The sequence below is a fragment of the Rhinolophus hipposideros genome, assembly GCF_964194185.1.
Source record: "Rhinolophus hipposideros genome assembly, chromosome: 22".
Taxonomy (NCBI): domain Eukaryota; kingdom Metazoa; phylum Chordata; class Mammalia; order Chiroptera; family Rhinolophidae; genus Rhinolophus; species Rhinolophus hipposideros.
Genome location: NC_138068.1, coordinates 19,062,135 through 19,075,971, shown reverse-complemented (window position 1 = coordinate 19,075,971; position 13,837 = coordinate 19,062,135). Strand labels below are relative to the sequence as shown.

General features: G+C 42.3%; 1 protein-coding gene across 7 annotated transcripts in view; it reads left to right on the top strand.

Annotated features, from left to right (window-relative positions):
• DLGAP4 (DLG associated protein 4) overlaps window positions 1-13,643 on the top strand; it is a 190,548-nt gene extending 176,905 nt beyond the window's left edge. For 2 of the 7 annotated variants that reach the window (XM_081033717.1, XM_081033718.1), the window contains 3 exons: window positions 9,932-10,023; window positions 10,903-11,058; window positions 11,826-13,643. In XM_081033717.1, the coding sequence (XP_080889843.1) occupies window positions 9,932-10,023; window positions 10,903-11,058; window positions 11,826-12,044 (467 nt within the window). In that variant the 3' untranslated portion in view covers window positions 12,045-13,643. Of the gene's footprint in view, window positions 1-9,931; window positions 10,024-10,902; window positions 11,130-11,825 lie in introns of all 7 variants that reach the window. The other 5 variants (XM_081033719.1, XM_081033721.1, XM_081033723.1 and 2 more) reach the window with 3 other exon arrangements.
• Window positions 13,644-13,837: the final 194 nt, after the last annotated feature.

Here is a 13,837-nt window from a genome sequence, read left to right as displayed (position 1 = left end):
TGGTTTAGGTTTGCATATAAATAACATTGGGAAAAAAAGAGTAGTTTGAACAAGACTGTTTCAAAGTTCAAGAATGTCTGAGATAGTAAAGCTAGAGTTCCAGACTTCCTTTTTCTTGAGATTTGATGTCATAATTGGCTACTATGCACAAAGTCTTCTCATTCTTCAAAGTGGCTGCTGGATTTCACCAGAATCCCAACAGTATTCCAGCCAGCAAAGGAACCAGTAGCAAAAAGAGCAAGGTGGCCCCACATATCACTTCTGCCTCTACACCTTTGACCAGAATTTAAACATATAGCTACTTATTATCTTGTGAGGGAACCTAGGAAATGCTTGATTACAGGCTGCTGTGTGCAGTTAAAAATGGAAGATCCCCACAGATCACTTGTTTTCAGAAGCCTATGCTGTGCTTAGTAGATAAGTGTACATTACAGAGGTGTGATATGATGCTAACAACAGAAGTCCTTATTCTAATTCTGATTCTGGTGGAACTTGTTACATGATTCTGATATTTTGCATACCGGGGCTCACATTTTCCATTTGATAATATTTCATCCCAGAAAATTTACATTAAGAAATTTCTGTGTTTTCACTTCATCTGATAGTTTCTGTTTGACATGAAGGAAAAAAATCAAAAGTTCTAAGAGAAAAGTAGAAAAAAATATTGAGGACAACTAGCCGTCTCTGCCACAGAAGCTATGTACCATATTTGTATTCTTTAAACCCTTAAAATTTAACGTGAAGTTACTCAACATCTTTACCTTTCTGCCAAACAACACAAGGATCTTAAAATAATTAATCTTATTGTTAAAACCCAACAAATAATAATTATTATTTTCGATTTGTAATAGTGATAATTATAGTTATTTATTTAGATTTATCTATATGTGTATTGTTTTCTTTGCTCAACCTTCCCTCTTATATCTCATCTCCTCCTTCTTGGATCATTTTCTTTGCTGAGTACATTCTTTAGAACTTCCTTTAGTGAGTACCTGAGAGTGGACATTAACTCTATATTTATCTGACAATCTTTATTTTGCTCTCATTCTTCTTGTTAACCTTCATTTTTATTGTGTTTGATTTCTTTCACTGAGCATGTTTTTGAGATTTATCCATGTTGTAGCATGTATCGGTATTTCATTCCTTTTTACTGCTGAATAATATTCCATTGTATGGGTGTATTGCATTTTGCTTATCCATTCATCAGTTGTATCTACTTTTTGGCTATTAGATATTCTTTGAAACACAAATGTTTGATTTTAGTGAAGTCCAGTTGGTTTTTTCTTTCGTCATGTGTGCTTTTGGTATCAAGTCTGAGAAACCATTGCCTAATCCCAGGTCATGAAGGTTTACTCCTGTTTCCTTCTAAGAGTTTTATCATTTTAGCTGTTACATTGAAGTCTGTGATCCATTTTGAGGTAATTTTCATATATGGTGTGAGGTATGGGTCCACCTTCCTTCTTTTACATTTGGATATTCACTTGTCCCACCACCGTTTGTTAGAGACTATTCTTTCCCCGTTGAGTGGTCTTGGTACCCTTGTCAAAAATCAGTGGACCATAAACATAAGGATTTATTTCCAGACTCTCAAGTCTATTCCATTGCAATGATGTACATGTGTATACTTACATTAGTACCACACTGTTAGGATTACTCTAGCTTTGTAATATGTTTTGAAATTGGGAAATGTGAAGCCTCCAACTCTGTTCTTCAAATAAAATACAAAAAATACAAATACAAATAAAAATACAAAAAATACAAATAAAAAAGTTGTTGATGGACAGCTCTCAAGTTCTATAATAACTAAAGAAAGTTCTAATCATTCTTGCATTTCCATAGTAATTTTAAAATCATCTTATGAATTTCTGCAAAAAAGGCAGCTAGGTTTTTATTTTGACAGGGATAGTGTTAAATCTAATTCGATGTGAGGAGCATTGTCACCTCACCATTAAGTCTTCTGATCTATGAACGGAATATGTTTCCATTTATTTGGGGTTTTTTTTCTTTCCCTTTCTTTTGTTTCTTTTGTTATATTTACCCCTAAGTGTTTTATTCTTTTTGATACTATTGTAAGTGAAATTGTTTTCTTAATTTAATTTTAAGATTTTCATTGTTAGTGTACAGAAATACAATTGATATTTACATATTGATGTATGCTGCAACCTTGCCGAACTTGTTTATTCTAAGTCTTTTTGTGTGTGGGGGGCGGGAATCCCTTAGGATATTTTACATACAAGATCATTTCATCAGAGAATAGAGATGGTTTTATTTTTTTCTTTCCAATCTGGATTCCTTATATTTTGTTTTTTGCTTAATGGCCCTGGCTCCAATGTAATGTTGAATAGAAGTAGAAGAGCAGACATCCTTGTTTTGTATCATTCCTGATCTTGGGGAGAAATTATTCCGTCTCACACCATTAAGATGTAAGCTGCGGGTTACTCTGTCTCCAGTGTACACATACCAGAGTTCTCTAAGGCATGTACTAGGAGTGGAAATGCTTGGACAATAGGGTATGCATATGTTCAGATTTACAAGAAATATCTGTTTTCCAAGGTGATTATATCAATTTATTATTACCTCAGCACTCTGAGAGGACTCACTGCCCTACAACTTTACTTATGAATGTGAAATAGTGGTTATAATTTGCATTTCGTTGGTTACTAATGACATTGAGCATATTTTCACCTATTAGCCATTTATGTTTCCTCCTCTGTGAAAGGTCTCTTCATGTTTTTTACTCATTTTTCTGTTGTCTTTTTCTTATTGCCTCATAAGTGATTTTTATATATCTGACTCTGGAAACTTTGTCAGTTATATGTCTTGTAAATATCTTTTCCCACTTTGTGACTTGTCTTTCATGATTTATTTTAAATGAGCAGATATTCTTGATTTTAATGTAGTTAAATGTATCACTCTTTTCCTTTATGGTTTATACTTTTTTGTATCTTAAGAAATCTATCCTCCCAAAGTCAAAAGGATATTTTACTGTTTTCTTGTAACGGTTTTCAAGTTTTATCTTCCACATTTAATTCCTTGATCCCTTGGAATTGATTTGTCTGCACGGAGTGAGATAGGACTTGCTTACTTTTTCTTATTGGATAATAACATATTAAAATGTCCATCATCACCCTATTGATATGCAGTACAGTTCTGACAAATAATCAGGTTTCCTATGCAAGTCGCCCTGTTTCTGAGCTTTCTATTCTGTTCATTAGTCTATCCGTAGGTCCAAATCATATTTTCTTCTTTGTTGTAAGTGTATAATGGGTCTTGATAATTAGAAGGATATGTTCCACCAATCTTAGTCATCTTCTAGAGTGGTTTGGCTAATTAATCTTGGCTGTTTGCCCCTCCATACAAATTTTAGAATCAGCTTTACAAGTTCCATGTCGATATTTTGATTGGAATTATAGTAAATCTGTAGGTCAATTTGAGGGAAAATTGACATCTTTATGAATTGAGTCTTTTCTATCCAAGAACGTAATTATCTCTCTCCATTTATTTAGGTCTTCTGTAGTGTATTTCCATTAGATTTAAATTATTTCTATATAAAAGTTTTGCGTATATTTTTAAAATTTGTTAGATTAGTATTTTAATTTAAGAGGGATATAAGTGGTGTTTTTCTTGCATTTTCTATTTATTCTTGTTGAGATGCTCTTGACCTTTATATTGATCTTTTATCTGGAAACCTTGCTATATTCTTATTATTTTTATCCATAAATAAGGAATTGTACCATTGAATATGATATTTACTGTAGGTGTATTATAGATACTCTTATTATGGTTAAGAAAATTGTTGAATTTAATGGAATTTTTTACTGTATCTATTTAGATAATCATGTGGTTTCTCTTTTTTAATCCAGTAATGAGGTAAATTTTATTAATAGATTTTTCTCCTTTCTTGCCTTTTTAAATTAATCAAGCATTTCCACTTTTTTCATGTTAGCTTCTTATTCTTTTAGTCATTAATCTAAAGATTATAACCTGCATCCTTGACTTTGTAAACACTAATCTAAATTAGTACCTTTACCATTTCAGAGATGATGCAGGACCTGAGAACACTTTTATTCCCCTCCTGACTTGTGTGCTATTGCTGTGAAGTATTTTAGTTCTATATTTATTCTGACTGTCACAGGCATTTTTGTTTTATACAATCAATATTTACTTAGCTTTACCCACATATTTACCCTTTCTATTGCTCTTCACTCCTTTATTTCATGCTTCTACTCAGGATCTTTTTTTTTTCTGCCTAAAGAACTCCCTTTAGTATTTATTTTAGTGTATTATTTATCTTAAAATGTCTGTATTTTTCCTTCTTATTTTGAATAGTATTTTTGCTAAGTGTGAAATACTAGGTTAGTATCGAGCTTCTTTCAACACTTTTTGTAAATATGTTTTTGACTATGTTCTGGTTTCCAGCCTTTCTATTGAAAAGTCAACTGCTGCCAGTTTTCCTGCTGCTCCTTTGAAGAATAATTTGTTTTTCCACCTCTGTCTGTTTTTAAGATTTTTCTCCTTGTGTTTGAGTTTTAGCAATTTTACCGTGAAACCTAGGTATGGTTGTCTTTGTATTTTTACAGCTTGATGTTTACAGTATTTCCTGAATCTTTGGCTTTAATAACTTTCACCAGTTTCAGGAAAGTCTTGACCATTATTTCCAAATTTCTGCCCCATTTTATTTCTTCTCTCCTTGTGACCTCCCATTACATGTTGGACTGCCATGTTATAATGTTTCTTCATTCTCTCTCCTGTATTTTCCTTTATTTTTCCTCCTTTGGGCCTCAGTCTGGTATTTCCTGTTGGATTATTGTATAGTTCAGCTGTGACTAATCTATTAAACCCATCTATTGTGTCTTAATTTCAGTTACTATATTTTTTAGTTCTAGAATTTCCATTTGATTCTCCTTGGTAGATTCTGAAATTCTTCATCTTGTCGTATATGTTCTTGAATATAGTCAGATTTATTTTAAAGCCCTTGTCCAATAACTAGTATCTGTAGCACCTGTAGGTCTTTTTTCTGTTTTGTTTTTTTTCTCTTTTGGTGTGCAGTTGTTTGGTCCTATCTCCTGGTATGGTTGGTAATTTTTATTCAATATCAGAAACCGGGGGCTGGCCCGGTGGCTCAGGTGGTTAGAGCTCCGTGCTCCTAACTCCGAAGGCTGCCGGTTCGATTCCCACATGGGCCAGCGGGCTCTCAACCACAAGGTTGCCTGTTCAACTCCTCGAGTCCCGCAAGGGATGGTGGGCTGCGACCCCTGAAACTAAGATTGAACACGGCACCTTGAACTGAGCTGCCTCCCAGATGGCTCAGTTGGTTGGAGCGCGTCCTCTCAACCACAAGGTTGCCAGTTCGATTACTTGACTCCAGCAAGGGATGGTGGCTGTGCCCCCTGCAACTAGAAAAACAGCAACTGGACCTGGAGCTGAGCTGCGCCCTCCACAACTAAGATTGAAAGGACAACAACTTAACTTGGAAAAAAGTCCCGGAAGTACACACTGTTCCCCAATAAAGTCCTGTTCCCCTTCCCCAATAAAATCTTTAAAAAATATATATATATATATCAGAAACCGTATATGAAAACTACAGAGATAATTTGAGGCTCAGGATGATATTTCTTTTTTAAAGGATTTTTTTTTTTTTAGTTGGGGAAGGGGAACAAGACTTTATTGGAGAACAGTGTGTACTTCCAAGTCAAGTTGTTGTCCTTTCAATTTTAGTTGTGGAGGGCGCAGCTCAGCTCCAGGTCCAGTTGCCCGTTGTTAGTTGCCCGGGCGCAGCCCACCATCCCTATCAGGTGTCGAACCGGCAACCTTGTGGTTGAGAGGACACGCTCCAACCAACTGAGCCATCCGGGAGCTCAGCGGCAGCTCAGCTCAAGGTGCCGTGTTCAATCTTAGTTGCAGGGGGCGCTGCCACCATCCCTTGCGGGACTCGAGGAGTTGAACTGGCAACCTTGTGGTTGAGAGCCCACTGGCCCATGTGGGAATCGAACCCGCAGCCTTCGGAGTTAGGAGCATGGAGCTCTAACCGCCTGAGCCACCAGGCTGGCCCCAGGGATGATTATTTTTTATTCTTCAAGAAAGCATTTACTTTTATTTCTTGCAAGCAATTAAGAGTAGGGCCAGACCAACTTAAGCCAAAGCCAATGTGGAATTGAACTGATTCAAAGCTCGTTTTTTGTGACAGCTAGTCTATTTCTAGTTTGCCCGTATCCCGGTGCACATCCTTCAGAGAATCCCAATGACAGACTGTGGTCTTTACAAAGATCCTGCTCCTCGGCAGACCCTGAGCTCCAGTTTTTGTCTCTCCTACACCTTAAGCCTGCTGGAAGCTTCACTCAACTTAAAGCACTTTCCTTAAGCCCTGTCTGCCTTAGTCACTCTGAGTTCCAATTTTGGTCTTCCTGTCCCCATGAAACTGCCACACGCTCAGCTCAGCTCAGCCTTTTAACTACCACCTTCTGCTTCACTTCTTAGCCTCTTAGCCTTGTGCTGCTTATAAGCTGGGAGATGCCTTGGGGTAAAAGCAGTATCGAGTATCAGACACACCTAAATATTGTCTCCCTAGTCACTGGGATCTTAGCCTCTCCAATTTTGGTTGCTTTGATAATTTTTAATGCCTTGAAATAGATTTTTTGTTGTTTTGGTGATTTTATTTCGATTTTTTTTTTTTTCACTTGTTCTTGCTGGGAGGGTTCAGTTGTCTGATACAACTATTTTTCACGGCCAGAATCGGAAGTCATTAGAATTTTCTTATGTTGAGTCAGTCTTGTATTACCAGAATAAACCCAGCTGAATTATGATATAGTATCATTTTAGTACAGTGTTGGACTTGATTTGTTAGTGTCTGATTTAATAATTTTGCCTTTGCTCATGAAAAATTGGCTGGTAATTTTCCTTGCTCATCTTTGTCCTATCATGTCAAGGTTATCTAGGTTCATAAAATGAGTTTAGGATGTTTCCTCTATTCATGTTCCTTTTTAAGAACAAAATTATCTTTTACTTCATTGTTTTGTAGAACTCTCTTTTTAAAAATATATTTTCCAGTACGGTTATAGCATATGGACCTTTTTTCATTCCTAATCTTTATTTTTGTAACTTTTTCCTTTTTATCTTGATCAGTCTGGCAGGATTCCTTAATTTTATCAATCCTCTATTATATGTTGGTTTATTACTTTATTAATTTCTCCTCTCTTTGGGTTAATTTTATTGTTCCTTCACTAATGTCTTAAATTGGATACTTAGTTCATTTGTTTTTCAACCTGTCCTTTTCAAAAATAAAAGTTTGAAGTCTGTGGGTTTCCCTTTAAGTACTACTTTAGGGATATCTAACGGTCATGTAATATATTTCCAACTTCCACTGTGATTTCTTTGACCAGTGGTTTATTTAGAAGTGTATGTTTTGTTTGTTTTTAAATATATGAGGGTTTATTAGTTATGTTTCCATTACTGGTTTCTAACCTAATTATGTTAATGTCAAAAATCATGATCTGTAGGATACACAGTTCTTTGAAATTTGTTGAGATGTATCGTATCGTATGGCCTACAATGTAGTATTAGCGAATATTCCACAAGTGTGTGAAAAGAAAGTGTATTTTACAGTTAGTGGGTATAGGGTTCTAGCTTACATCTTTTAGATCGGGTTTATTATGTAAGTGAATCATATATTATTCTCTGATCTTTTTTTGGTCTGCTTTGCCTGTTAGCTACTCAGAGAAGTATGTTAAGGTCTTCCACTCTGATGGTAGATTTATCAGTTTCTCCTTACAGTCTGTCACTTTTTGCTTTACACATTTGAAACTTTGTTATTAAATGCCTATAAAATCACTTTAATTTTCCTGGTGAATTGAACTTTTTATCAATATTTAGTGATCTTCTTTATTTCTACCTTTTGGCTTAGAGTCCATTCTTTCCCCCCCCTTCTTCCATCTCCCTCCCCACACACACTCCGGTTCAAGCCATTCTTTCTCAGTCTAGTTGTGTAGGACACAGCTCCCTGGCCCATGCTGGTATTGTGAGCCTTGCACTCTCCCTGGCTGGGGCAGTCGGTCGACCGCTCACAGCATCTCACTGCAGCTCTCGCCGGTTGCCATCCACTCACGCTGGCCACCTGCCACTCATGGCAGCACACAGCAGCCCAGGCAGCACACAGCAGCCCAGGCAGCACACAGCAGCCCACGGCAGCTCAGCTCACAGCAGCCCAGCTCCAGGGAGAGCTGTTGTTCACAATCTTAGCTGTAGAGGGCGCAGCTCACTGGCCCATGTGGGAATCAAACAGGCGACCTCGGCATTAGGAGCATGGCGCTCCCACCACCTGAGCCACCGGGCCGGCCCCACCGTCCATTCTTATATCTGTATAAACTATGCCGGAATTCTTTTTTTTTTCCTCCACAGTATTTCCTGGTATACCATTTTCCATTTCCTTATTTGTAACATTGGGAATTTAGTTCATTTGTAAAGATTGTAATTACTAATATATTTGGATTAATTTCTACCATTTCATTAACAGAAGATTAGCATTTTAACCGTTTTTAAGTATACAGGTCAGTGACGTTAATCTTTGCACCTATCACCACTATGTAATTCCCAAACTCGTTACCCAAGAAATTCGGTACCTATGCAGCAATAACTCCTCATTCCCGCCCCTTACCTCCAGTCCCTAGTAACTTCTAATGTACTTTGTCTCTCTACATTTGCCTGTTCTAGGTATTTCATGTAAGTGAAATCATACAATAGTTGGCCTTTTGTGTCTGGCTTCTCTCCCTTAGCATAGTTTTCCTTAGTTTTCAGGGTTCATCCATGTTGTAGCATATATCAGAACTTCATTCCTTTTTATGGCTGAATAATATTCTGTTGTGTGTATACACCACATTTTGTTTAGCCATTCAACAGTGGCTAAACAAAATGTGGTGTATACATACAACAGAGTATTACTCAGCCATAAAAAGGAATGAAGTTCCCAACTTGGGTTGTTTCTGCCTTTAACTGTTATGAATAAATGCTATGAATGTTGGTATATAAGTATCCGTTTAAGTCACTGTGTACCTAGGAGTGGAGTTGCTGAAATTCCCCACATCTTTGTCAACACTCTTGTTTTCTGGGGTTTTTTGGTTTTTTTGGTTTTTTTTATTGGGGAAGGGGAACAGGACTTTATTGGGGAACAGTGTGTACTTCCAGGACTTTTTTCCAAGTCAAGTTGTCCTTTCAATCTTAGTTGTGGAAGGTGCCGTTCAGCTTCAAGTTGTTGTCCTTTCAGTCTTAGTTGTGGAGGGCGCAGCTCAGCTCCAGGTCCAGTTGTTGTTGTTAGTTGCAGGGGGCACTGCCCACCTTCCTTTGCGGGACTCGAGAAATTGAACTGGCAACCTGTGGTTGAGAGCCCACTGGCCCATGTGGGAATCGAACCGGCAGCCTTCGGAGTTAGGAGCATGGAGCTCCAACCGCCTGAGCCACCGGGCTAGCTCATCACTTTCTATCTTTATTTACTCTCAAAGAATTTGAATATAAGAGAGGGATTCATCTGTTTTTGAAGGTTTTGTAAAACTATATAGTCTGGTTCCATTTTCTGGGAAGATTTTTAAGTTCTGCTTCAGTTTTTAAAAACAATTATTCTAATCAGATTTTCTATTTCTCCTTGAGTCTATGATAGTAATTTACATTTTTCTGGAAAATTTTTCCATTTAAACCCAGTTTTCAAATTTATTGCCATAAAATGCCCTTAGGAACTAGGGGATAGGGTCCCTTTACATATATACGTATTTGTATTTTTCACAATGAGAGTGTGTTACTATATAAAATGAGGAGCACCTGCCATCACCAAATACTGACTGGAATCTGCAGGTAGGCAGGGAGATGAAAGCCATGCCCCTGATCCTGCCTCCCGTCCCAACAAGCCCTGTGCTCCATCAGCCTTATTCCACCTTCTCTTTCTCAGTCTTAGGAAAAGTCCTCAGTGCTGTGGGCAGTGCCCAGCTACTGATGTCCCAGAAATTCCAGCAGTTCCGGGGCCTCTGTGAGCAAAACTTGGTGAGTGTGATTCTTTCCTCCACAGCAGGGCTTCTAGGAGGCCTTTGGCTGCCTGGCCTGCCACATTAGCCCCTCTAAGCCTGTGTGGCCTCCTCACACTATTAGGAAGGTGATGGCAGTGCATGTCAATGTCTGGCGCAGGAAGGGGGCCCGGAATGGTCCCTGCAGATTGCTAATACCTTTTGAAATAGCAAAGTGAGCTTGATGTAAAAATAGCCAAAGTTAAAGATCCGTGAACACTGATTTATTTATATAAGACATATTATTTATCTAAGAAGACTGTCAAGGTAAGAAATTAAAAAGTACCACCACTAGGCTTGGTGGGTTTCCTCCCCGCTACCTGCTGGGAGTGTGGCATCCGCCCTCTGACTAGCCAGGGGTGGAGGAGGATGGCAGGGGGTTTGTCTCCAAGACCTCGGGGCGTCATGAGGAGGAATGTGTTGTCAGAGAAGAGAATGAATGATGATAAAAGGAGGGAAACCACGTGGATCCCGTGATCATACCCACCGGGGAGGGGTCCTGGCTTCGCCCCGCCCAACAGATCATGGAACTTCTGTATCCTCTCCGTAAATGAGAACATTGTCTGCCTGGCATGCATTAGGGGCGCGAGGGCCTTCCTCACTGTAGCCCTGGGGGTAAAGGCATCAGTACCCCAACGTATGTGCAGGGCTTACTCTCGTGATGGGAGTGTCCCCCAAAGAGCTCCACTGTCAGGGCTGGCAGTGACCAGGATGTGGCTTCATTCATCCCGATACCCTGGGAACAGAGGAGTGAGACGAGGCCTTAGGACCCCCCAGCCAGGGCCTAGAGACCACACTGGTGTGGGGTGCAGGAAAGCCTCTGCCCTGCTGGCCCCACTGATCCTCCTCTGCCCCACAGAACCCTGATGCCAACCCACGTCCAACAGCCCAGGACCTGGCAGGGTTCTGGGACCTGCTGCAGCTGTCCATCGAGGACATCAGCATGAAGTTCGATGAGCTCTACCACCTCAAGGCCAACAGCTGGCAGCTGGTGGAGACCCCCGAGAAGAGGAAGGTGAGCATGGAGCAGTGCGGAGGGGAAGTCCAGGGACAAATTCCTGGTCGGCAATAACGCTGCCCACATCGGTCAGTGCTGCTTGGCTCCCTTCTCCGTGTGTCGTCTGAGCTGGGGGCTCACATCCATCAGTGCGCGGGGTCCATGCTCAGCACTCGTCCAGCATGCCGCTCACGCCATGTAATTGAGGCTGCCCCCTGAAGCATGCCATCCTGCCCTGCATGTTCAGAAGATGGGGCTCCAGGGAGACATGCCCACAGCCTGAGCACGCGTGTAGACAAGACTGTTGGAACTCTGGAGGCAGCGAAACGGTCCTGCTCCTGGGGCCGCACTGCCAGGAGTATGCGGGGACCCCCAGTGACCCCTATGGTTACTGGACGGTGGGCCTTGTAAATTCTGATCTTCTAGAAGGTCATGTGAAATGGCACCTGGGAGTGAGGGGCCCTGAGTTTAACTCTCATCACTGGCTGTGTGACTCAGGCTCCCAAAGGTTCAAAGCATGGGTGGGAACAGGTGACCTGTCCATCCTTTCTTGCTAGAGCATTCTAGGATGCTAAGCTTGCTTTTTGTTCCTATGCCTTGTGCTATTCCCACTACCATCGCTTCTTGTGGCTTCCTGATTCCAAATGTGTGTTGCTTGTGCCTGATGCTGGGGCGGGGTGGGAGGCGGGGGGAACTCCAGCTGCCAGCATATAGGGGGTGGTAGTGCCACACAAAAGGTGGCACCTTTATTTTATTTTTCTTCCCTCCTCACTGTCTCACTAAAGGAAGAGAAGAAACCACCCCCTCCGGTCCCCAAGAAGCCAGCCAAATCCAAGCCGGCAGTGAGCCGCGACAAGGCCTCTGACACCGCAGACAAGCAGCGTCAGGAGGCCCGCAAGAGACTCCTGGCAGCAAAGCGGGCGGCTTCCGTGAGGCAGAACTCAGCCACAGAGAGCGCGGACAGCATCGAGATTTATGTCCCCGAGGCTCAGACCCGGCTCTGAGACCAGGAAGCAAAGCATTTTAAGTCATTTAAAAACACACAAACTAAATGCGAATGGAACAAATATTTTCTCAACCTTTAGTATGGTTATTCTATCTAGAGACCCTGAGCCAACTTTCAAATTGATGCATACAAGGGCTCACAATTTGGCTTTTTTGGGTCCCTCCCAGCTTTAGGTTATGAAGACGTCACACACAAAAACGTCAACAAAAATACAAAACTAAAACTTTTTTTTTCTCTTGCTGGCCGTGATGGACTAGATAGGTGGACTTCGGCAACTCCCCGGCCCAGCCTCCAGACTGCGGTCTTTTTACTTGTTCTATCTAATGAGAACTTAAACTAGCTTGTTTACAAGGCGACGACAGTCCAAGGGCAAGCCTTGGGCACCTGCCATGTCCTTCCTTCTTTTCCCAGCTACCCCCGCTCTGACCTCGGAATTTTCATTCTTACGTTTCTCTTTCCCCTTCAGAGCTCACACAGGGGTCACCATCCTGGCAGGCGGCTCTCTGGTTCTCAGCGCTTTTTGTGGTTGAGATCCCAGGGGACAGAGAGATGGACACGCATCCCCTCGCCCGCCACGTGCTCACACCCCGCGCACACGTGCACACACACAGATGGAGGGTCCTCTCAGCAGAAGCAGCCCTCGCCCTGCCACCCACCAGCCCTAGGCAGGGTCAGGCGGGTGACGCACCTCCCTGAGAAGATGAGGGTCTAAGACTGGGGGGGGGATGAGATAAAAGCCAGTTAGCACACTCCAGACTCCCGCCTTTTTCGTCTCTCCAGCCCCTTCTTCCTTCAGCAAAATGTATGATTCAGAGTGACGTGCAGGGGACACTCGAGAGAGCGCGACCCCGTTTGTCCCTGGCCGAGCCTGTGTACAGTACCTGAGGGGCGGGCGGCTGTCTGTACGTATGTGTACATATGCACATAGACCTTAGAGTGTATATTTAACAAACGCCCATCTGCTCACCCATGCCCACCAGCGCCACCGCTGGCTCTCGGGGCACCTGGCAGGAGGCGGGTGTGTGAATAGCATATATTTTTACATGTACTATATCTAGGTGTGTGTACAAGTGTGTGTAAAAATATATACCTTGTGTGTAAGCAGCCCCCCCCTTTTTTTTGGTCTCCCACCTGCCCCCCACCACGGGCCCATCTGCCCAGCCTCTGAGTGTTCTGTTCTGTTTTTCTTTTTTTTATAACCCCGACCATCCTTCGCTTTCCCCAGCCCCACTCCCAGGGTGTCATGAGCCCTGAGCTGCAATGGCCCAGGCCTACAGGGCAGGTGGGGAGGGCAGGGGGAGGGCGAGGCCCAGCAGGCAGCGAGCTCAGTGCACGAGGGCTGCTCTCTACGGACGAAGCACTGGAGACACCTTGTGTCCGGCACTTGCTGCGGGGGTGGTGGGGCACGGGTGAACCGCGGGCCTGCTCTGGGGCCCCATTCCAGCTTGGCCGCCGTCTGTGACCATGGGCAAGTCACTTGACCTCTGTGTGCCTCAACTTCCTCCTCTGTAAAATGGGGACAGTCCCTGCCCCTCCCTACCTCACAGGCATGTTGTGAGAATAAATGAGGTAACGTGTACCAGGGCTCGTGGTATTATTGAGGTGGGAAGGGCCAGGCTGGGGTGAGGCGGGGGGAGTGGACTCCCCTGGAGACGGAGCCAGACCCCTTTCAAACGGCCACGCTATGGAAACAGGGTAACTCGAGCACCGATTGTGAGACCAGCTCTGGGATCCTGGGCAAGAAAACTAAGCTCGGGTCCCGCACATGGAAAATGTGTGCAACATCTATTA